The sequence below is a fragment of the Neophocaena asiaeorientalis genome, unplaced genomic scaffold (assembly GCF_003031525.2).
Source record: "Neophocaena asiaeorientalis asiaeorientalis breed wild unplaced genomic scaffold, Neophocaena_asiaeorientalis_V1.1 scaffold40, whole genome shotgun sequence".
NCBI lineage: Eukaryota > Metazoa > Chordata > Mammalia > Artiodactyla > Phocoenidae > Neophocaena > Neophocaena asiaeorientalis.
In genome coordinates, this window is record NW_020185335.1 from 2,547,536 (window position 1) to 2,570,836 (window position 23,301).

Genomic DNA, 23,301 nt, shown 5'->3' on the forward strand with positions numbered 1-23,301 from the left:
TTTATTGGGTTACAGTGTTTGTAGAGCTATAATAATGTAAAAATTTGTATGCTATGTTATTAGAAATATACTACATTAGTGCATGTGAGAGAATGAGGTCAGAAAGTCCCTGTATAGACACAGGTAGGGTAAGGAGGAGGTGCTCGTGGATGGCTGTTTACATTCTAGCTACTACTTCACCAGTGAAGTAAGGAAAGAACACAGTTGGCATTCAAGCAAACGGAGCAGAGGATTCAGCCCAAACTCTGTTACAAAGTCTCCACTTAGTTTAAGGATATTATAATGTCCTTATAGGATATATGTATATATAATACGGAGGATGTATAATACGCTATTTTAAAAGCATATGCAAATGAAGAAAAATGATAACTGGTCATCGAGCAATGGTGGACTAGCTAATTCTACCCTGGAGAAAAGTCTGATGGAATTTGTGGTGGTGGTGGGGTCAGGGTAGGGGATATTGAAAGGAGAGAAAGAAGGAGTGAGATTCTTTGGAGAAGGGTTAGGAGCCAAACTAGAAAGGCATATTTGGGGAGAGTTGAGCATGCGGCCTCTCTTCCCTTTGGTGGGACTGATCAGCCTGAATAAACCTGGTACATTGCCTTCTCCATCTCATCTCTTTGGATAAATGGAAAGCAACCATAGATGGAGGCTTTTCCTTGTGAATCTCTCATTTAGTGTTTCGTTTTGTTTTGTTTAATATTGGAGTATGGTTGATTTGCAGTGTTGTGTTGGTTTCGGTGTGCGGCAAGGTGATTTGGTTGTACATACATGTGTGTCTGTTCTTTTTCGGATTCTTTTCCCATGTAGGTTATTGGAGAGTGTTAAGTGGAGTTCCCTGTGCTATGCAGTGTGTCCTTGTTGATTATCTATTTCATTCATTTAGTGTTTTTTTAGTATTGTTATAAAAGGAAAGTAGTCTTTTCTTACTCTAGTTGAAAAGTAAAATATTGATAGAAAGAAGCATAAACAACGCCTAATCCCATCACCCTGAGTTAGTTACTGATAATATTTGGCATATGTGCACAATTGAGGTGATATATTAATAACTTTATACTATTTTTTCACTTACCTTTCTCATAAGCATTTTCCTAAGTCATTAAAACCTTTCATAAATATAATTTTGATTCCTATGAAATGTCCTATCATGTGAATGTACAAAAATATTTCCTTATTTTTGTTTTGTGTAAAATAATTCAGAATAAACCTCTACAAAGCTGTTTTGTTTTCAAAGAATGGAAATTCATGTTTGTCCTAAAACGTAACTAATATCGTAAATCCACAAATAAATAAAGATCATGACACCAAAAAAAAAAACAAATAAATAAATAAAAAGGAGAGAAAAGAAAAGAAAAAGAAGTAGCTAGGGTTGAAAAGGTACTCAAGGAAAAAAATGGTTAAAAGCTTCCCACATTTGGCAAAATATTTAAACCTACAAATGCAAGAATCTGGGAAAACCTCAAACAGGACAAACCCAAAGAAATCCACACCAACACACATCATAGTCAAATTTCTAAAAACTAATGACAAAAATCTTGAAAGCAATGAGGGAGGACTGACTCCTTACATGCTTACATATAGGGGGGAAACTATTTAAATGACAGCAGATCTCTTACCAAAAACCAGAGGGGCCAAAAGGAAATGGCACAACATTTTGCAAGTGTGGAAAGCAAATCCCTGTGCACCCGGAATCTTATATCCAGCAAAGATATCCCTCAGAAATGAATGGAAAATCAGAATCTTCAGATGAAGGAAAACTAAATTTGTCACTGGGAGATCTCTCCTAAAAGAATGGCGAAAGGAAGTTCTCTAAACAAAAAGTAAACAATAAAAGAAGGAATCATGGAGCATCAGGAAGGAAGAAAAAACATGGCAAGCACTTATGTGGGTAAATTCAACAGACTTTCCTTCTCCTCTTGAATTTTCTAAATTACATTTATCAAAGAAAAAGTTATAACATTGTCTGATATGGTTCTAAAAGGATGTAGAGGAAATATTTTAAACACTTATAAAAGGCAGAGGGTAAATAAGCAATTGACAAGCAACACCGCTGAACACTACAGTTAAGGTGTGTATGGAGGGAGGGGCTCCAGAAAGATGGAGGAATGAAATCCTGCTGTTCCTGGTAGCTGTTAGAAGTCATTGAAGTAATCATTTTGTAATATATACGGGTATCAAGTCATCATGTCATACACCTTAAACTTATACAATGTTATATGTCAATTATATCTCAATAAGCCTGAGGGCGAAAAGATAAGAAAGGAAGGAAGCTCCTAAGAACCAGGGAAGTGTATGATAACACCCCGTGTTGTGAGCACAGATGCTTTGCTAATTGCTTCATACACATTCTTTTATTGAAGCCTCTGGTGATCTCAGGGTAAAGTGTTCAGCTTCATTTTACTGATAAGCTAAGACTCAGAGAAGTCACTTGTCCAAAGTCAAACAGTTAATACGCAGCAGGGCTGCGATTCAAACCCAGGAGCTTCTGACTCAAAAGTCCATAATCCTAACCCCTGTTTCCCATCTGGGTAAGTGTTGTACTATGCAGAATGGGTCTGTTCCCTTAGACCCCCACTTAACCGTGACACAAAAGGAATGTGCGTAGAAAGAAGTGCCGAGAAAGCCTGTCCCTGAAGAGCCCCCAGACTCTCCCTGCCTCCGGGAGAAGAGCTGGGCCCAGAGAGAGCCTGTGGGGAGGGCCCCCCAACCCCCCCCCACCACATCCAGTCCCTCTTGACACCATCTCATGACTCTGGTGGAAGGGCTCAGACTCTGCCACCCACTCTGCCTCTGCCCCTCCTGCCCCTCCCACCCTTCCTGCAGGCTCGCTTCACCCTCGGCATGTTCACCGTGTACCCTGGGTTTGGCTCCATCCCTTCTGGAGGAATGCAGGTCGTGACCATTGACTGTGTGGCTGACCCTGTGGGAAGATGTGAGGAATTTATAGCGATCGATATCTCTGACCGAGACCCAAGAGACCAGCCCGCTGGCATTCCTTACAGCCTGTTGGCCGAAGCCTGTCAGCCAGGTACTGGGCGCTCAGATGGGACAGCACCCCTTAAAAGACCTTCCTTCCTCTGTAAGAACCCCCTCCCTTGCAGATGCCTAATAGACGTGGCTGGGCTTCTTCCTTTGGGACCTTAGATCTTCCTGTGGTGTCTTCAGCCGTATTTTTCCTTATAGACTTACAGGGCATGCACACCTAGAAGGGGATGTGCAGCTTTAAACTCCTGGTCTTCCTGTGTTTGGTCTGGGATTCTCAGATGGATAGTGGTACCTGGGAATGATGGTGCAATGGGATATGGCACAGAACCCAGAAACACTGAATCCTGCTCATGGCCAGGCCACTCCCTGTAACATATGCACAGAGAACAGTGGTCAATGACTGAGTGTATTACAACTTTAACCCAGAAAGAGCTCAGATGAAGCACGGAGACAGCTCCTCTTGCTCTGGCTGTAGGTCCCCTGCAGCCTCTCACCAAAGTGGGCCAAACGCCTCCTCCCTTCCTCAGCTCACCCCGGATCTTATCCTCCTTACCATTGGGAGGAAAAGGTGGTTGGAGTCCGGAGACCAGCAAAAGCAGTCCAAAAGAGGAAGAGAAGACAGAATTTGTCCCATCCCTCACACCTTCTTGTGTGAATTCCCCTCTGTGATTGTCCTTTGCTGGAGTCTAAACCTCCAAATTAGGAATTGCAGAGAGCAGGAATCGAGCTCTCAGCCTTCGTCTCACAGCCTTCCCTCCACTCCCCAGCTTTCGTGACCGACAACACCGCCTTGATATTTGAGGAGCACCAAATCTGTAGCAGCGCCAACGTGTACAGCATCCTACAGACCATAGAGAGCGGGGGGCTGTTTGTGGAGGATGAGAACAAGTTCATCTTCTGCAATGTCCTGGTGGGCCATCGGGCCAAGGCTCGGTTCAAGATCTCCAACATGGGAAAGATCGCCTGTGACGTGAACATCGTGGTTAAGCCCGTCTCCAACAAGGTGAGTAGTCCCAGTGGCCCTGGCCCACCATGGTTGGCATAAAGCCAGGGCAAGAGCTCTTGGAAACCCCTGCTCTGGAGCCTGTATTGTGAATGGGGATTATCTGGCTCTCAGGCCCCCTGGAATTTATATGAGGGGGCATATGTTTATCCCAGTGGGCATCTCCTCTGGGTACCTCTGTGATAAACTGGTTCACACGATGGAGCAGTGCACTGCTCCATCAGACACTCACGTGTCTACGGGACAAAGCACTGTGGGGAGAGCCAAAGATCGGGTCATGAAGCCTGCTCAGGTGGCATGTTGGTGGCGAGGGAGATTTGGCGGGTGTCAGACTAGAAATGTAAGGTGAAATGGTGAGCATTTATTGACCTCCTGCTGTATGCCGAGCACTGTGCTAAGTGATTTTCATTTATTATCTCATTTCACCCTCAGAAGTTTGTAGTATCAGATTTTGTATTATTATCCCCATTTTATAGTTGGGGAAATTGAGGCTCAGAAATGCTGAATTCTTCCCCTAGGTCCCAGAGCCTAGGGATATAAGGCTTGGTTTAAAGCCAAGCTTCATCTACATGCAAGGTAAATAATAAGTGTCCATCTCGGGGTCTTCCAGACCAAAACTGCCTTCCCTATCTGAGTCAGACCATACTGAGACCCTTTTCCCTCGCAGTGGAACAGAAAATTCAGGGTACCAAAAGAGAGGGCTAAGTCAGTGGGTTTCACTCACCCGTAATTTCCAGTCGATGTACTGCAAACACTGCCTAGTGTCAGCTCAGCCACATCAGTTCTCTGCCCGAAGATAGAATCTCGGCCCAGGTGGCCCTTGTGCCCCAGAGTTGGTATTGTTCTCATGGCTGATGGTGGTAGGGAGATGGCCGAGAGGCCTGGTCTAGTCTAGAGCCAAAAGTAGTGTGCATTTCCGGGAGATTGTCAGACAGTTGAGAGACGGCTTGAGAGACTGTTATCACTTTCTGACCTTTTGGGGACAGGAAAGGGCAGCTTTCTCCCTATTCTGTTCTAAAAACGTAAAAAGTGAGCAAGCCTGATTTCTAAACAAAGATCGGTTTTTAACAGGGATTTGCAGGCATTATGTTGTCATCTTCCTCCTTAATTTGCAGATTATTCCTTGGAAAGAGGAAAGAAACCTTATGCTCTCAGCTTAAGAGCAAGAAGGAATAGTCAGTCTTGAATCCCACCTGCCTCCCGTGAGAATAAAAAATCCTTTTGAGGCCGTTCCAGGGGTCCCTACAGTCCCTACAGTCTTCCCCAAACACTGGCCTAAGACAGGAGCAGAGAAGGTGCTGCAGAAGGTGGCTCTCGCCAAAACTCTTGGAGTTAGAAGGAGCAGAAACCCACTCAAGATGGCCCCACCATAGCAAGGTTTGCTTCAGTGAATCCGAGACCTCACACGCAGGGCAGAACACAGCATGTAGCCAGAGGTCTGTGGGACTGGAACTGTCACCCGAAATCAGCTTTCAGAAGACCAGCCGTGGCTCCCCATCTGCCAAGAGCCATGTGTTTCTCACACATGGTGTCTCCATTGCTCCTTTCTCTCGTCTGGCTTCCAGCTCAGCCCCACGTCAGCAACCACCAGGGGTCTCTGGCATCTTAATTTATTTGTGTGTGTGGGGTGGTGGAGTGGCCAGGGGATCTGACTATCTGAGATATGGTTTAGTTCATCTGTTTGAGTCCAAGATCACAGGTCTGGCCGATTATTGCTCAGGGGCAGGTCCCTGAGTACCCAGGCCGCTCCTTCCAGAATCATGACTGTGCAAGCAGTGGGACATGCCTACTGCAGAGCTTAGAGGAGGGAGATGTCACAGCAGGGCTTGCAGAGGTGACCAGCAAGCCTTGTGCAAATGCAAAGTGGCACACACACCGATCCCTGCTTCCTCCCCGCCCCCATCCAGATCTTTGCCCGCATCGCTGACATCTTTGAAGTGGAACCCAACAAGATGTGTGTTGCCAGCTGCTCGCATGCCTTTGCCACGGTGTCCTTCACCCCACAGACCATGCAGACCTACCAGTGTATCTTTGAGGCCACCGTGGACGGCTTGCCCAGGTACCAGCTCCCCAGCTCCCCCTCCTCCAGCAGGGCAGCGGGCCACCCTCTCTGTGAAATGTCATTCCTGCCATGCTAGGCTGACAGGCCTTGATCTTTCTGTTCCCTGCAGCAACCTGGCCAAGAATCAAAGCCTCATGTTTGATATTGTTGGAGAGGGGAACCTCCCTCGAGTGACCGTTGTGCGGCCGATTCTCTATAACCAATATGGAAACCCCTTGCTCCTCTTTAAGAGGCTTCTGCTTGGTCATTCAGAGACACTGCCTCTTGTCCTCAAGAACAATGGCACCATCCCTGCCAAGGTACTGCGGGAGGGTGAAGCATGGGGTGAAAAGGGAGAATCATTTAGAAGCAAGACTTCTGACACTGGGGTTTCTGCCATCCCTAACTCGTGAGGACTTCTTTGATGTTCCTCATACGTTAACCTGGGTAAAACATGGGACAGTCAGAGGGGAATTAGGCATGGTCTGACTACATAGTGCACTGATACATAGTACACTGGTAATTACGGTGCAAGGCAGTGAGCAATGATAACACACCAAGCTGAGTGGGTAGGGTTATGGGTGTTCTGAGTGTCTTCCTTATTTTTTCACTTTTTTTCTGTAGTGAACATTGCATTTGTAATAAGGAAAAAAGAAAGAAACTTCATCAGGGGTGAGAGATATAACATCAGAAGGGACTTTTGGTTCAGCAATTACGTTTTTATTTTACCCGAAAAAGAGTGATAAATTGTGTAAGTGTTATACAAAGAACTGTAGGGCTTTTGAAAATAATCTACTCCCATCTAGGGGAATCCGGGAAAATTTCACTATAAAATGACACTTGAGCTGGGCGTCGAAGGGTATAGCTGGGCTTCGTAAGTGGGCACTGCGGTGAGTGAAGCCTAGGCGGAGAAAGAAAACCGCAAAGACAAAGGCACAGAAGCAAAAAAAAAAAAAAAAAAAAAAAAAAAAAAAAAAAAAAAAAAAAAAAAATTATAAGGTACAAATAGGAACTAGTAAGCACCAGCTTTGTGAGAGCATAGGGTATAGGTTGAAGAACAGTGAGAGATAAAAATAGAAGGGTAGAGTGAGGGGACAGTTTGTGGAGGGCTTTGGATTCTACCAGACATTATTACTGTTGTTGTTGATGTGGCTAGGACCCATTTAGCTTCACCCAGGAGTTACCATTTTTATTGCTCTCCATTCCTGCATCTCCAACCTACCATCTGAGATCCTTTTTCTACCTACTGAAGAATACTCTTCAATATTTCCTTAATGCAAGTCTGCTAGTGGTGAATTCTCTCAGTTTTTATTTGAAAAATCTCAATTTATCCTTTATTTTTAATGTAAATTTTGCTGGCTGTAGAACTCTGGGTTGGCAGTTGTTTTCTTTCAGCAAATGGGAGATATTATTCCAGTGTATTCTGGTTTCCATTGTTATGGCTGAGGTGTCAGCTTATAAGTCAAAAATGTTCCTCTAAGGCAGTCTTTTTCCCCTGGCTTTGTACCTTTGTATTTGTTTTCTGCAGTTTTACTATGATGTGTCTAGGTATGGATTTCTTTTAATTGATTTTTCTTGGAATTCACCAGGCTTCTGGACTCTGCAGTTGATGTTTTGAGTCAATTTTGGAAAATTCCTATATGTGTTTTCAAATATTGTTTCTATTCCATTCTGTCTCATCTCTCCTTGTGGGAAGCCACGTCAATATATGGAAGGTCTTCTCATTATATCCTCTGTGTCTCACAACCTCGCTATATTTTCCATCCATTTTTCTCTGGGCTTCATTTTGCATGATTTCTTTTGTTCTGCCTTCAAGTCATTAACTCTCCCTTTGGCTATATCTAGTTTTCTATTAAACCTTCCATTCATTTCTTTTTTTTTTTTTTTTTTTTTTTTGTGGTATGCGGGCCTCTCACTGTTGTGGCCTCTCCCATTGTGGAGCACAGGCTCCGGACGCGCAGGCTCAGCGGCCATGGTTCACGGGCCCAGCCGCTCCGTGGCATGCGGGATCCTCCCGGACCGGGGCACGAACCGGTATCCCCTGCATTGGCAGGCGGACTCTCAACCACTGCGCCACCAGGGAAGCCCCATTCATTTCTTAAGTTGTTATATTTTTCAGTTGTAGAATTTTTATTAGATTGTTTTTCAAATCTGCATAACCAGTTTCTATGATTTCTAGTTTCATGCCAAAATTGTCACTTTTATTTCCTGAACACAGTAATCACAGCCATTTTGCAGTCTATACCTGATAATTCCAAAATCTGAAGCCCCAGTGGGTCTAATTCTGATATCTGCTGCTTGTGTTCATTTTTGCCCATGTTGTCTTCTCTCCTCATGTGCCTGGTTATTTTTGATCATGTGTTGTATTGTATCTGAAAAGTTAATCTGGAAATAATTAGACTAAGGATGTATTTTTATTCAGAGACAATTTTCATTTGCTTCTGCCTAGCACTTGGGGGCACTAGAAATGCAGGATCACCTTAAACTGGTTTTAGAGCTTGAGATTTTCTGTGTTAGATAACTCTGAGCAGGATTGCTATCCTTGGGAGAGCTGCTTTATATCCAGCCTAACTTTTGTCTTACTGTGCAGACCTTTGGGGTCCTAGTCTAGAGCAAAGAAAACACTCCCACCCCTCACAGAACTTTCTTTTGCCCTCTTAACACCAAGAGACCATCGGAAAAGCACAGTTCAGCCTCCCATCTGCCTCTTCCTGACTGGCAAATGACCCAGGTCAAAAACAGCCCAGAAAGTTAGGCTGGCCTCTCTAGACATCCCAGATCTTGGTCTGGTTACTCTTCATTATCTTCTTAGCTCTGTGATGCTTCTGAAATTGGTGGGGGGGGCGGGGGGGGCGGGTGTGTGTTTGGGTTTTGTTTTGCATTTCTTTATTGTCTTGAGTCCACATTACCTAGTTTACCATTACCCTGCATGGTTTCCGTTATTGTAGCTTTATAAAATGTATTAGCACCCATTCCCTGTCTTTCTAATCTTAACGATTTTCTAACAGTCGCTCAGATGAACTTTAGACATCATTTTATAATGTTCCTCACAAAATCCTATTGGGATTCCTATGAATTATTTAGGGGGGAATTTCTACTTTTAGAGTATTTACGCTCTCCACCAGGAACAACATTTAGGATTCCAACCCATTTATTTACATCTTCTTTTATGTCAATATTTTTTCATGTGATTCCTCTGTATAGTTTCTTATTAAGTTTATTTCTAAATATATATTTTTTTATCTCAGAAGCTTCCTATGTGATGTCACTATTTCTTCCTTCTTCGTGCCTCATTTTTTACATTGTTCAATCTTGTTCATGATGGCACCAGCATTACTATCTTCTAAAAATGTCTGCTGGTTCCTCGTGCATAAAATATGATATATGGCTTTAGGTTTTTTTAATCAGCTACATGGCTTCCAGTGGGCTATAAAGCATCCCTTTTCTATAGGTACGTCAGATGTCCACCTTGGTTTTCTTCTTATCTCGGTAGGACGCTCAGCATGACACTGTCAGGCAACTAATGTGTTAGCACCTAGCAGATACTGGTTTTTAGGAACTCACATTCATGCAGGCCCTCACAGAATGACGAACATTCATTTCCATTTTACTAGTCTAGTGTATATTTCACAACTGCCTCTGTCAATAACAGAGGCCTTGGCAACCCCATTTTGACTGGGTAATCCCAAAGTCACCTATACTCTCTGGACCTCTGGTTCCTTATTTGAATAGCAAGGGCTGAGCTAGATTTTTGTTTGTCCTCTCCAGGTATAATATTTATTATATCTGTCTTAGTAAGAAGCTCGAAAAAGTGGGCACTAGGCTCAATGATTTTTTGGGGTACTCCCCCAACAGCACAGTATCTCACTGCAGTTCAGAACTCATGAGCAGCCTGTAAGCTTAACACTCAATCTTATTTCCCGTATGCCAGTTGCATGTTGACCTGCAGGACCAAGTAGGAGTCTTCTCCCTGAAGGGGAAGCCGTCCACCTCCTACATCTACATCATAGAGGAAAACAAACCACAAGCAAAAGGTAAGTAGGGCAAGTATATCTTCTAGAGAGCAATGGGTCCCAGTAGCTCTTTTGTTAGAGGACTAACGTGTACCCAGCCAGAGTCAGATGCCCAGTCTCGTCACCAATGGCCTCTCTAGGCGAGGCTCATTCCCACATGAGGGCTGCTTTCCCTTGAGTCCAGGTCTTTATGGATACATCTTCCTTTAATCTGGTTCTAGATCATGTCTCTCTCTTCTCATTGCAGCAAAGAAGGCTCACACAGCCTCCCTGGTTGTTCCTCCTGGAGACACAGCTGAATTTGATGTTGTTTTCCACTCCCAGAAGGTTGGGAGAATGGCAGGCAACATCCACTTGTCAGTGATCAACAACCGGTACGAGGAGACAGTCATCCACATGGTGGGAGAGGGCTACGAGGATGACATCACCTTGGACAACATCCACGGGCTGGTGGCTTCCTCCAGCCAGGAGGCCTCAGATATCTCTGAGATCATCGAGGACAGCACGATGGAAGACTTCGTGGCAGGTGAGAGAAGCAGCAGTGAGGTGTTGACACCTGTTGGCTTGTGGTTCATTTTAAATAAGAAGGAAGTTTAAATAACAGGTTGGCTAGCTTCCTGGGAATTTAGGACTGAATCTCCTCTTTGTTACCGTATGCTCCCTCATGCCTGACTCAGTCACTGCATTCACCCACGTGTTCCCTCAAAGAACAGTGGTTGAGCATCAGTGTGCATGTGCCTGGAGTTCCAAAGAGTAATTAATAAGGGAGTCTGTCCCTTAGGGAGCTTATTCTTTGAGCTCAAATTCCCATTTAGCTAATAAGAGAAATTCAAGTTCCAGATTAGCTAAAAAGTGAATACATGTCTCTCTGTAGTTTTCCCTCTCTGAACCTTTCAGCTGGCTTGCATTGGCATCCTCCGTTTCATCTGTATCATGTACCCTAGACATTCTAAGAGAAATGGCGGGCTGGTTTAATTAGAGAAGGCGTAGGTTTGTGCCACCTCTAGAAGACCGTTCTCCGCAGCCTCACTACTCAGTGAGCTGAGAACCTACAGCATCAGCATCACCTGGGAGTTGTTAGAAGTGCGAATTTCACACACCTCCCCAGCACCTCAGACCTTCTGAATCAGAATTTGCGTTTAACAAGAGCCCCAGGTGATCTGTGTGAACATTAGAGCTTAAGACATGCTGCGCTGCAGTTTATCAAGCACTGCGGCTTCATTTGCAGCTTTCTTTGGGTAGGAGAATATTTACTTCTTCATTATTAACAAAGCGCATTTGCTAAACACCCTAATTGTGTGGCTGACTGCTGTGAAGTGAGTTATAAACACAGTCTCACAGTTTCTCTAGGAGCTTAATTATAGTCCTGGAGTGTAGCCCTAGGCAGTCCATACAACATGGGTTAAAATCAGTGCTCCGCATGTATCTGGTGTTTCACCTCTGTTTGTAGCTACAGGGTGGCATCTTTCTTATCAGGGGTCAAGCAGGAGCCAGCAGTGAACCCTAGTTCAGAAATCAGGTTTCATACTTATAATAGGGTTACCAGATTTAGAAAGTCAAAACACAGCAGTCCCCATTAAATTTGAATTTTAGATATTAAGTTTGAATTTTAAATAAACTATAATTTTTAGTGTATTTGTGTCCCAAAATTTTGCATGGGACATACTTATACTAAAAATTACTCATCATTTACTTGTAATTCAAATTTAATGGGGGCTTCTGTGTTCTGTGTGGCAATTCCAGCCCTTAATAGTACTGTTTCAACAAACAAATGGAGTTGGCGGGCGGGCAGTGGGGAGCTATGTTTTCCTTTGTACAAATGGAGGTGAGGGCCAGAGTGGGTGGGTGGGTGGATAAGTAGACTCCCCTATAGGAGAGACAGCTTGCTGGCGAAGGACTCCAGGCGTTTCCAGTATAACCATCCAAGGAAGGTGGGGTTGCGTGAGGGTGAGGCACAGTGTATTTCAGGATCTGCCTCCGTGGGGAAGTGAGCCTGCAGAGGAGGCAAGAGGGGACTCACTGCCCCCTGCTTCTGTCCCCTAGCTGCTCTGGTGAACCACATCCAGTTTGGGGACTGCCACGTTGGAAACAGCTATAACGTGAGCTTCACAATCACTAATCACAGCCAAGGGAATGTGATACGGTTCGAATGGCCCCTTTTAGCCACAGTTTCTTTCTCCCCACAGGTAAGTGAAAACCAGTCCTTGTTTTCTGCACTCCCTTAGGCCTAAGCCAACCCCAGTTTGATTGTCGGCCCATTCCCACAGATACGTAGGATGGGATGGATGCATCCCTCACTCCGACCTGGTACCAGAAATGTCCCCTCTGGCCTAAGAGCAGAGAATGAGGTCACCAAGACTGATGTTGAGGAATTCCATGGAGACCTCCATGGATGAAGACAGGTTCCAGTCTTCCCATCCCCAAGTGTAGACCTGTGTCCCCCATGGTGTGTGTTCTTTGGAGCATTTGTCCTGCAAAAGTGGTTCATCAGAAGCTAAAACGGGGGTGGTGGGTTTTGTGGACAACAGAGATTTAGAAAATGTTACATCTTTCTCCTACAGATTCTAGATGCCCTTCAGCATATTAAAACCTAGTCAACTTTGTTTTACCTGGAATTTTCTAACCCCTTCTTTGAGGGTCTCACAGCACACATTTTATGATTTGCTAACCAAAGCTCGACCTCGAGCAAGGCCTAGGACCGCGTGGCAGCAGAGCCTCACCTCTGGCCAGCACTTGTTTTTCATCGACAGCTCACTTCTGAGTTCCCAGGACACTGGATGTATCCATGGCCTCTTGCTCTGTTTCAGCCACTGAGTTTGTTCAAGCACAGAACTCTAGGGGGTTGGAGCGAGGAGGGTTGGGGACCCTACTTTGTCACCTGTAAATTAGGGTGCTCTCAGGAAGAAGTGTTTTGCTTCCTGGAGAGATATGAAGTGATAGTCAAAGAAGGTAGAGATAAGCTTCTTATGGTCCATTTACACACCCATGGGCACACACTTGGGTATACACCCACGTGTATACACACACACACACATAGTTGAAGCCTTGGGAAGTATTAAACTTTCTTCTCCCTTCACTTTCCAGAGGAGGAGGGGTTTCTTATCTATTAGAAACATGAAAGGACTATATATATAGTATGTATTTGGGTATGTGTATGTGCATTTATGCATGTTTAATTACAAATGATTTTATTCTACAAACAAAATTGGATTTCCCATATATCTGGAACACTTCAGCAAATCTCAGCCTTTTTGGTCTCAGGACTCCTTAATACTCTTTTTTTTTTTTTTTTTTTTTTTTGGTAAACGGGCCCCTCACACCCGTGTTCCCAGCATCGGCAGACGGACTCTCAACCACTGCGCCACCAAGGAAGCCCATGGACTCCTTAATACTCTTAAATATTACTGAGGACCCTCAAAGAGCTTTTGTTTATGTGGGTTATGTCTATCAATATTTACCACGTTAGAAGTTAAAACTGAGAATCTTTAAAAACATGTATTTGTTCATTTAAAATATAATAACAAACCCATTACATGTTAATATAAATACCATATTTTTATGAAAACGGCTTTATTTTCCAAAACAAAATTGTGCGAGAAGAGTAGCAATGTTCTACATTTTTACAAGTCCCTTTAATATCTGGCCTAGTAGAAGAGAGCTGGATTCTCATATTTGCTTCTGCATTCAATCTGATGCAATACCGTATGTCATGTAACCTCTAGGAAGCTCCATTATATACTCACAAGAAAATAAGAATGAAAAGGTCACATGTCATCTTAGTATTATGATCAAAATAGTTTTGACCTTGTGAACTCCTGAAAAGACCTTGGGACCCCCAAGGGTCACTAGATCACACTCTGAGAGCTGCTAAGGTACTGTGTACATCTGTCCATAATTTGTATAGGTCATGTGGTTGAGAAGTACAGGTGGTTAAGAGTGCGGTACCTGGAGCCATACTGCCTGGGTCTGAATCCAGATCTTCTAACATTAATGGTATGACCTTGAGCAAGTTACAAGTTTCCTTGTCTATCAAAGAGGGGTGGTCGCTGTGCCTCCCATAGGGCTGTCGTGGGGGTTAGTAGAATTTTGTGAAGGTTTAGTATAGTGCCTGAAGCATGTAACAGTGGTAAATATTAGCTGCTTTTGTTTTTATGATTAAATTTCTATCTAAGAACTTTTGTACCTATTTAAGATGGTCTACGCATACGGGCTTGAATGATGCATTATTTTTTGCCAAGACTTTTGACCCTGCCCCTAGAGTGGCACCATGAGGCATCCAGAGTCCTCAGGATTGAACTCCCCAAAATACTAACGCAAGGCTCTTCCCCAGGTGGGCCACCTCCACCCTGGCTGTGCCAAGAACATAGCGGTGACCATGAAGTCAGACATGCCCATCAACCTGAAGAAGATGGAGATCAAGTGCAAGCTCTCCAAGATCATGTTTCAGCTCCCTGCAGACCAGGTCCCCGACTGGGACGACCGCATGCGCACGGTCAAATGGGTGGATGTGCTCAGAAACACGCCCGGGACTTTCACTACAAAACAAAAAGTGAGTAGGGACACCAAGCCCCAGTCTGGCCAGGCCTGCCGTGCTTGGATGCCTCCTGCCCTCAAGCTCAGTGTCTCATCATTTCCTTGTTTCATGGAAAAAGGAAATGGTCCCTGTTCCACCTGACCTGGGTTTCCAAAGCGGAGAACTGAACTTCCCAGCAAGCCACCTGCCATCCACACTACATGGACCACACAAACCACACAACTGGTAGAGCTTTCATTGAAGTTTTTTTTTTTTAATTATTTATTTATTTGGCTGCACCGGGTCTTAGTTGCAGCATGCAAGATCTTCGTTGCCGCATGCAGGATCTTCGTTGTGGCTTGTGGGATCTTCAGTTGCGGCGTGCGGGATCTTCATTTGTGGTGTGCAGGATCTAGTTCCCTGAACAGGGATCGAACCGGGGCCCCCTGCGTTGGGAGCTCGGAGTCTTAGTCACTGGACCACCAGGGAAGTCCCTCTCATTTAAGTCTTGATATCTAGTTTCTAGTTGAGCAAATCCTCCCACCTTTTTCTTCTTCAGAAACCTCATGGCTAGTCTTTTAGCTACTTCCTCTTTCCCCTCAGTGTCCAGAATTAAGTTAATTATAATCTATTGCTCACGTCAGAATCTCATCTTTGGTCCATGCGTGCCCCTCCTTTAATTATCCCTTCGTTGGTTTCTTTTTAATAATATAATAAACAGGGACGAACCCACACCCAACACAGGAAGTATAACCAGGATTACCTGGGTGGTTCTCAGCCATCCCACCCCTGCCTGTCTCTAAGACGTGGTCACTACCCTGGGATCTCATTCCCTTGATTTTTGTTTTTATTTCTTTTTAAAATTAACCTATGCATTCTAAAAGGCATATTGTTTAGGTGTAGTTTTTAACTTTATCTTTTTTAAGGTCATTGCGTGTGGTCATCTGTATCGTTGCAGGCGGCTGTGGCACACCCATGTCACTGCTATACAGAAGTGCATTATTATTTACCCATTCCTCTTTTGAAAATTAGCTGGGGTTTGCTACTGTGGACCGTGTTTCTGTGAGCATTATAGTTCATGTCACACGGTGCTCATTTGCAAGAGTTTATATTCCTAAACTGAGTCACAGGAAGTGGAATTGCTGTCACAGGATGTGTGAATGCTCAGCTTTCCAAGAAAATGCCCAAGCATTTCCAAAGTGGCTCTTTGCTAGTAGGAGTATAAATTGGTACAGCCCACTTTGGAAAGCACTTGGGTATTATCTTGGAAAAATAAGAGTATTAGTCATTTTATTTTTGATAAACTCTTTATTCCTGTCTTTGTCTGCAAACGTGCTTGCCATATTTATCACTCGTATTTTGACTTTAATGAATCTTTTTTTTTTTTTTTTTGCGGTACGCGGGCTTCTCACTGTTGTGGCCTCTCCCGTTGCGGAGCACAGGCTCTGGACGCGCAGGCTCAGCGGCGTGTCTCACGGGCCCAGCCGCTCCGCGGCATGTGGGATCTTCCCAGACCGGGGCACGAACCCATGTCCCCTGCATCGGCAGGCGGACTCTCAACGACTGCACCACCAGGGAAGCCCGACTTTAATGAATCTTTTCATGATTATCTCCATATTGTTTTATTCTGAAGTATTTTGCTTATTCTTGGCCCTTTACTTTTCTAAATAATTTTTTAATCCATTTAAACAAGTACTGTGAAAACCCTCATGGAAACTTGATTGGAATTGGATTGTATCTATACATCAGTTTAGGAAGGATTGATAATTTTATAACATTAATTCATCCTTTCCATTAGCAAGGTATATCTCTCTATTTAGGTCTTCTTAAAGATTTTTTTTTTACTACCATTCATTTTCTTTAATAGAAATAAGACTCTTTAGGTTTTTTAAATTTGTTTTTGAGTCCGTTTTATTAAATTATTCTTCTAGGAATTTTCCCTTCAACTAAGTTTTCATATGCATCTTCATAAAATTATTCACAGTATTTTCTTATCGTCTGTTTAAATGTCTGTAGGATGGATGGTGATATCTCCCTTTTCATTTATGATATTGGTTATGTGTATTTTCTCTTTTTTTCTTCTTGATCATTCTCACCACAGGTTTTCTAAATCTTTTCAAATAAACAGCTTTTAGTTTCATTGGTCCTCTCTGTTTTAGATTTATTTTCTGTTTCGTTAATATCTGTTCCTACCTTTATGATTTCCTTTATTCTACCTCCTTGGAGCGTATCTGACCCCAAAACTCATGCCTGTGCAGTCGTGATGCTCTCAGTAATTTCTTGTTCAATTTCTTCCTTTCCTATTGCTGAGTCATTTTAGGTTTGGCCTCATCATTTCTTCTGGAACTTGAATCTGTGAGTTGGTTCTCATTTGCCTGGGTAGGAAGCACTGTTTTATCTCCCCATTATTCCTGTGAGGCAGGTGTCTCTGCATCACTGAGGACACGGCTGCCTTTGTTACAGGTGATAGAGACGGATCCTGAGCCTGCTTACTCAGTACTAGAAGAAAACTACCAAGAACTGCAGCTGCAGATCAGTGCCCACGTGAATTTCGCTTCGTACAAGTGCCAGACGAGCGATGTACACTTTAAGGAGACACTGGTTCACCAGACCCGAGTGTTTGAGTGAGTCATCAAAAGCCTCCTGACACTCTCAGAGAAGTTCTTTAACTCCATCATTCACTGGCTCCTTCGTCAAACATTTATTCAGTGTCCACAACAGCATAGACCAGACATCACATCTGCGCACCAGAGGGTCTTTGTAGGTCCAATGAAACATTCAGACCCACAAAACTATTGAAGTTCGCACTTGAAATCAAGATGTAGACCTGGAAACACAGTCTTACCGGGAAGGTGGCATCAGGCAGTGGGCTTCGGTGGGAACAGTCCTTGCAACAGCCCGTATCACCACCCAGGAACTATTCCTGTTGTCCCTGCCCCAGGTGACAGCTTGGACAATACCTACGCTAGCGGGCATGGGGTCCATCTTAGCTTAGAAGGCCGTGACCAACAGAAGCCAACATTTCTCGTAACCACTCCATGGCTATAGCTTCCAGGATCCCTGCAAGGGACGTGCCCAGTTACAAGAGTCACTACACTCAGAGAACCCCAGTGCTATGGCCTCCCTCCAGGGAATCACGATTCTTCCCAGTCCAGCCCAAAGCAAGTTACCAATCAGGCGTCATTTTTACTATAAACAAAGTTGTCTAATAATATGGCTGACATTTCTCTCTTACCAGGCTTCCACGGAAACAGAACTAGAAAATTAATTCAAAGTTGAAATTGTCCTTAGAAGGAGAAAGGGTTATGTTAACGCTTTATCCACACTCAGGTGATACAAGGATGCTGTGGGTCCTGCTCTCAAAGAGCTCGTCGTGGGTGTTGGGGGAATGGGTGAAAATAGTTCAACTGATGGTTGCAGTACAGTGCTCTGGGTTTGCAGGAAGCATACCTAAAGCAGACCAAGATATAGGGAGAGACAAGTGTGGACAAAGTGGTGGTCCAGCTGAACTTCGGAGGAGAAATAGGAGGTGGCTAGGTGAGGAAGTGAGAAAAAGGGCCTTCAGGCAGAGAGAGCAACGTAGACAGAGAGAAAGCCTGTGACTATTCTTTGAGAATTACAAACACAAAAGCGTAAGCCACTGACATTTCTGCATTGTAAAAATTAGTAATTAACTTGTTCAACTCATTCTACATTTGTGGCACTTAAGGCGTCCTCTCAAATTATTATAGAACCAACAGGTAGGAAGCAGGAAGTGGGATCTTCTGCTGACGGCCATTTCACCTACAGCAGGGGTTGGTAAACTCTGGCCCGTGGACCAAACCCAGCCAGCTGCTTATTTCTATAGATACAGTTACGTGGACACACAGCTGTGCCCTTCTGTTTATTATCGTCCACGGCTGCTTCTGCACTTCCACAGCAGAGGGAGCAGTTGCTGCAGAAATCTCTGGCACGCAAAGCCAAAAACCTTACTATCTGGCCCTTTACAGAGCATTTGTTCACTCCTGGACCTAAACCAAGAATGCGTTTTTACTAAAAGTATTCTGTTCCACTGAGATTTCTCCTCTTTATAAAAATTTGCTTTAGGATAAAGACCAGTGCTCATAAATTCACACAATTCATAAATTCACACAAGCCCCTGAGGCCAAAGCACCTTGACTTCAGGCACAGCTACGTGGTCTACCTGGACCGGATAATGGGAACCTAACCCCTAAACCCCACCTTTAGACCTACTGCCCCACCGCAACTCTCAGCCCCTACTTCTCCCCTAAAACTGGGAAGAGCGTGTGTGTTTCTTTCTCTCGCACAACCATTTTCTTACATCAGGGCCTCATCCTCTTGCTGTGACTGTGATCAAGTTTAATCGTGATTCCAGAAAAAGCTTCTAGCTCCCAGTTCTTGTCTTAGAGCAGGGAAACTTGAGACAAGAAAAGTCTCCACTAATTGAGAATTTGAGACAAGTATGTGTCTCAGCCAGTGAAGGCATCTGAGGCAGGGGTCAAATGGTTTCTGACCACAAGGACATTGTTTCTGGTGGAAAGTGATTCAGGAAAGGAGAGGCTTTGGAATTTGCACCCGAGGAAGGTGCTGTCTTGTGAAATAGAGTTTGTTTCCTCTCTCATGGGAATTTTTCAGGACTACCATGATGCAGGCTGAGAGCTCATTGCACAGGCTGCCAGTAGCATGCAAGATGATTTAAGTGCTAAACATCTGCATACTTTTACTTTTAATAGCTATATATATATTTGTGTGTGTGTTTTAGAAGGAAATATAACAAGTATATCGCATGCATGGCTTCAGATAAAATTGCTTAAAACTTGTCTTTGAAGAAATATTTAAGAAACGAAGTGACTTGACTTAAAAAAGTTTACAGCACAGATGATGTGCAGACAGGACAAAAATCTGAAGCACGTTTCTCAATTCCATTCCCTGATCTGTTTGCAGGTTTGAACTGATTAATTCAGGAAACGTGCAGCTGGAATTCAGCTGGATCTCAGAAGAGACGGCAAAGGCTGTCAGCTTTGCAATGACAGACAACCAAGGTAAATGCGGTGACGGGTAAAACCCAGGGCTTGAACTGGGTCCCCAGTTAGCACAAGAGCCTTGTTCATGGAGAAGCAAGCACTGCTCCAACGGCCCCCTAAGAGGCAAAGGAGAAGCAGAGCAGAGGCCTCCTGGCATCTGCAGAGCCAAAAGGGCCTGAGAAACTCAAGAGCTGAGATCTGCCTTCCTGGGGCCCCCACAGATCCCTAGGAATCTTTTCTTTTAGATCTTAACCTTCTAGAAGATTACAGACTCTTGGAGAAACTGATGAAAGCTATGAACTGTCTCCCCAGGAAAATAGACACCCATGCCCAATTTGCACGTTAAAAAGAGCCCAACACTTAGTGGGCAATTACCCGTTAATTCTCTTTCAACTTGGAGTTTCCCAGACCTTCCTAATGAGCCCTTTTCCATGGGCCCCCAGATTATGAACCCCTACTTGAAAGCAATGATTCCCCAAAAATTATGTTCACAGTCTGTTATTCTTGAGGCACATGACCCACAGACATCTACTTGACCCACCCCCTTGAGCCAAAAGGAAACAAACATGAAAACTTGATGTAATTAATGGAAGTATTTTTCATGAGTCTCATGTGAGAGATGGGAGCCCATTCTTTGGGCCCTGGGGCCCAAAGTGTATACCCGCTAGCAGAGGTGAGCCCACAGAGGGTGCCTAGGGCCTGTGAGTGGGCTGCCCTACACCTGCCCTCCCACTGCAGATGCAGAATATCACTGGCGCTCTATCTGCCCCCAGGTTTCTCCCAAAATGACCAGCTTAGCCAGGGCACGCTGCACACGGGCAGCACCCTGGACAGTGCCATGGACCATTGGAACGAAGCTTCCCTGCCACCGTTCTCTGTGGAGCCCGTCTCAGGCATGGTGCCCGTGGGGAAGACCCAGAAGCTCAAAGTGAAATTCTCCCCAATGGAGGTTGGAGACTTCGAGAGCAATCTTTTCTGCCAGTAAGGAGATGATCTCCCAGCACAAAGCGCTGCAGCTCCTAGCCCCTCTTCTGTCCCACCACGCCCACCATTCTTTCCAGCCCCAGACCCCTCCTCAGTCCCACATTGCCACATTTCCCTTTGGAGGACAAGGAGAATCCATTCTTTTGTATAGCTCATCAACCCTCTGTAGACCCTGCCTCCAGCCCACCTCCCCTTCCCGGCCACGTACAGGATTCCACTGGGCAACAGGATGGTGGGCAGCCAGCTGGGTTCCAGTCCTGGGGCAAGCATGAACTTGGGAAAGCTTTCTTGTACCTTTTCTGAGACTCAGTTTCCTCCTATGTAAAATGCAAATGACGAAACCCACCTTGTAGAGCTGTGAAGACTAAATGAGCTAATTCAAGTGAAGAGCTTAGAACAGTGCCTGGCACGCAAGAAGTACGATAAACATTAGGTGGTGGTGGCGATGGAGGAGGTGGACCTGGTACATAGTAAGTGAGGGACAGATGGGGCCCAGGTCCAGTTAGAGGAGAGTCAATCCAGTAACATCTGGCAATGAAAGTCCCTGATGTGGTACCCACTCCCCAGCCAGCTCCATGGAGAACACCTACCTTAGAGGAAGTCTGTGATCCATGGCATAGGGTGGCAGAGACCTATGTGAACAATAAGACCTATAGAAACCCTGCAATCACACTGCAGGGACCTTTCCCACACCTGGGCCACCTAAGCTTGGTGCTGGGGCTCGAGGTCTGCTCACATCTCGTGTACTTTCTCCAAGGAGCTCAGGGTAGTTTTGTAAGGATGTCTGAGTCCTTTTTTGTATCCCACTAGATGCCTATGAAAGAGCCCAGAGGGAAAGACTCTGTGCTGACCTTACAGCAGGGAGGTTTTCTCACCATTGGCAAAGGAAGTAACCTTGAGGCCATAGTAAGGTACACAGAAGGAACCAGAATTCAGGCCTCTCATACTCAGCCCATTCATGCATCCATCCACTCCACAATTAATTAGTGACCACCTACTATGTACCATGTACTGTTCAAGGCACTGAGGTTATATTGCTGACCGAGACAGACCCAGCCTCTGCTCTCATGGAGTTCACATTCTGATGGGTGTCATATTCATTTACAACCACGAAAGCAAAAATCGATTAAAAAGTTAAAAATAGATCAAAATAACCTTATCCTCTCAGGATTCCTAACCTGCCACCTGGAGAGCAAGGCCCAGTCCTGTCAGCAAAAGGGCGGAGCTCCCTGCCCTTCTGCCATTTTGACCTGAAAGACTCGGACTACATCAGCGGTCATCGGCGCAACCCAGATCTCCAAGGGCCTAGTAGTGGGGCTCTGGATCCAAACACCCGGGTGATTGAGTTCACCAGCGTGGGCATAGGAGGGAAGTATCTCCGGTGAGTCATTTAGGTTTGCACTAGTTGAGTTCATATCCGTCAGTCCTTCTAAAAACTCAGAGTAGGAATTCAGAGTAGCAAGCTAGACTGACACGTAGAAGCACGCTTGCTATCCTGGGGTTTGACTTTAGAGAACTGCCTCCGTGAGGAAGCTGTCTTCTGTCTCCCTGGTTTTGACACTCTGGAAAACTTGGAAGACATAAAAATAGGATCCCCGACCACTGCCTTGACCACAGAGGATCACTGGGACAGAAGAGCCCTTGGTGTCATTATTATTCCAAAGTCCAGAACTCTAGCCACACTTGGGATCCCCAAGTGAGATGCAGTTTTTGTTTCTGCAGTAACGAAGTGCTCAGAACAGTTCTGATTCCCACATTAAAGGAAGTGTGCTAGGGAACAGTCTAGAAAAGTTTCTCTTAATCCTCAAGCCCCCGTCTCACTCTCTGCTATCGATTCCTCCCCCCTCGGCCAGGACTTTTACAATACTGAACCCGACCAATAGCACCTACTCTTTCTGCTGGGTCTCTGAAGAAATTGAAAGTCTCCAGAACCCTCCAGCCTTCACATGCCTTACAGAAAAGGGCCTCATCCTCCCTGAAAAGAAAGCTGAGGTGTGTATGAATGGGGACCCCTTGACCCAGGACTTTATTAATTCTATGCCCCTCTGCATAGCAGGTCTGCGGTAGAGCATGGATAGAGTTAGGGAGAACAGCCTAAGGGTGTGTCCATCAACAAGTGTTTCTTGAGTGGCTACTCTATGTGTTAGGCAGTCCTCATGGACAAGACAAACCCGAGCTCTCTTGGTTGGCGATGGAGAAACAGAAGTTTTAAAAATTGAGATTATTAAAGCAAGGAAAGGAGAGTTGGACACCAATGCCTGGAGACTCTACTAGGACTCATACAAGAATAAGAAGTAAAGAGTTATTTTTGTCCAAGGGACTGACAGCAATAAAAGGACACAGATGTATTTTTACTTGGTCAGGCCAAAGGGCAAAACAGAAAAGTGGAGTCATGTTCCATGGTTTAGTCCTAATGTCCACACAGTGATTTAGAGCAGAGGGACAGACTTAAAGAAATACGAACTTGCTGGCCAAAACAGATCTGTGGACCCTATGTCCTGTAAATTCCACAGAGAATCTTGGAGGCAGAAATAAATCCATGAAATGGAAATTCCGAATTCAGTTGCCTTCAGGAAGACCATACAAATGAATGACGCAGGCCAAGGGGACAGTGATAGGGAATGATGGGCACCAGAGCTGGCTGGCCACAGTGCTTCTCTGGAAGGTCACCATACAGAGCAGTGGGCTCAGCGTTGCTGGTTCTCCCAGACTTTTCAGGAAAAGCCCAAATTACAAGC

At 44.8% G+C, this 23,301-nt stretch overlaps 1 protein-coding gene across 1 annotated transcript in view; it reads left to right on the forward strand.

The window, feature by feature from the left end:
* The window catches only part of HYDIN (HYDIN axonemal central pair apparatus protein), a 431,085-nt gene that overhangs the window by 370,299 nt on the left and 37,485 nt on the right, over positions 1-23,301 (forward strand). Inside the window, exons 60-72 of the mRNA XM_024735584.1 lie at positions 2,824-3,028; positions 3,753-3,988; positions 5,896-6,047; positions 6,160-6,349; positions 9,961-10,063; positions 10,290-10,568; positions 12,086-12,228; positions 14,373-14,591; positions 17,019-17,179; positions 19,500-19,597; positions 20,353-20,560; positions 21,732-21,944; positions 22,417-22,555. Coding sequence (XP_024591352.1) covers positions 2,824-3,028; positions 3,753-3,988; positions 5,896-6,047; positions 6,160-6,349; positions 9,961-10,063; positions 10,290-10,568; positions 12,086-12,228; positions 14,373-14,591; positions 17,019-17,179; positions 19,500-19,597; positions 20,353-20,560; positions 21,732-21,944; positions 22,417-22,555 — 2,346 coding nt within the window. The remainder of the gene's footprint in view (positions 1-2,823; positions 3,029-3,752; positions 3,989-5,895; positions 6,048-6,159; positions 6,350-9,960; positions 10,064-10,289; positions 10,569-12,085; positions 12,229-14,372; positions 14,592-17,018; positions 17,180-19,499; positions 19,598-20,352; positions 20,561-21,731; positions 21,945-22,416; positions 22,556-23,301) is intronic.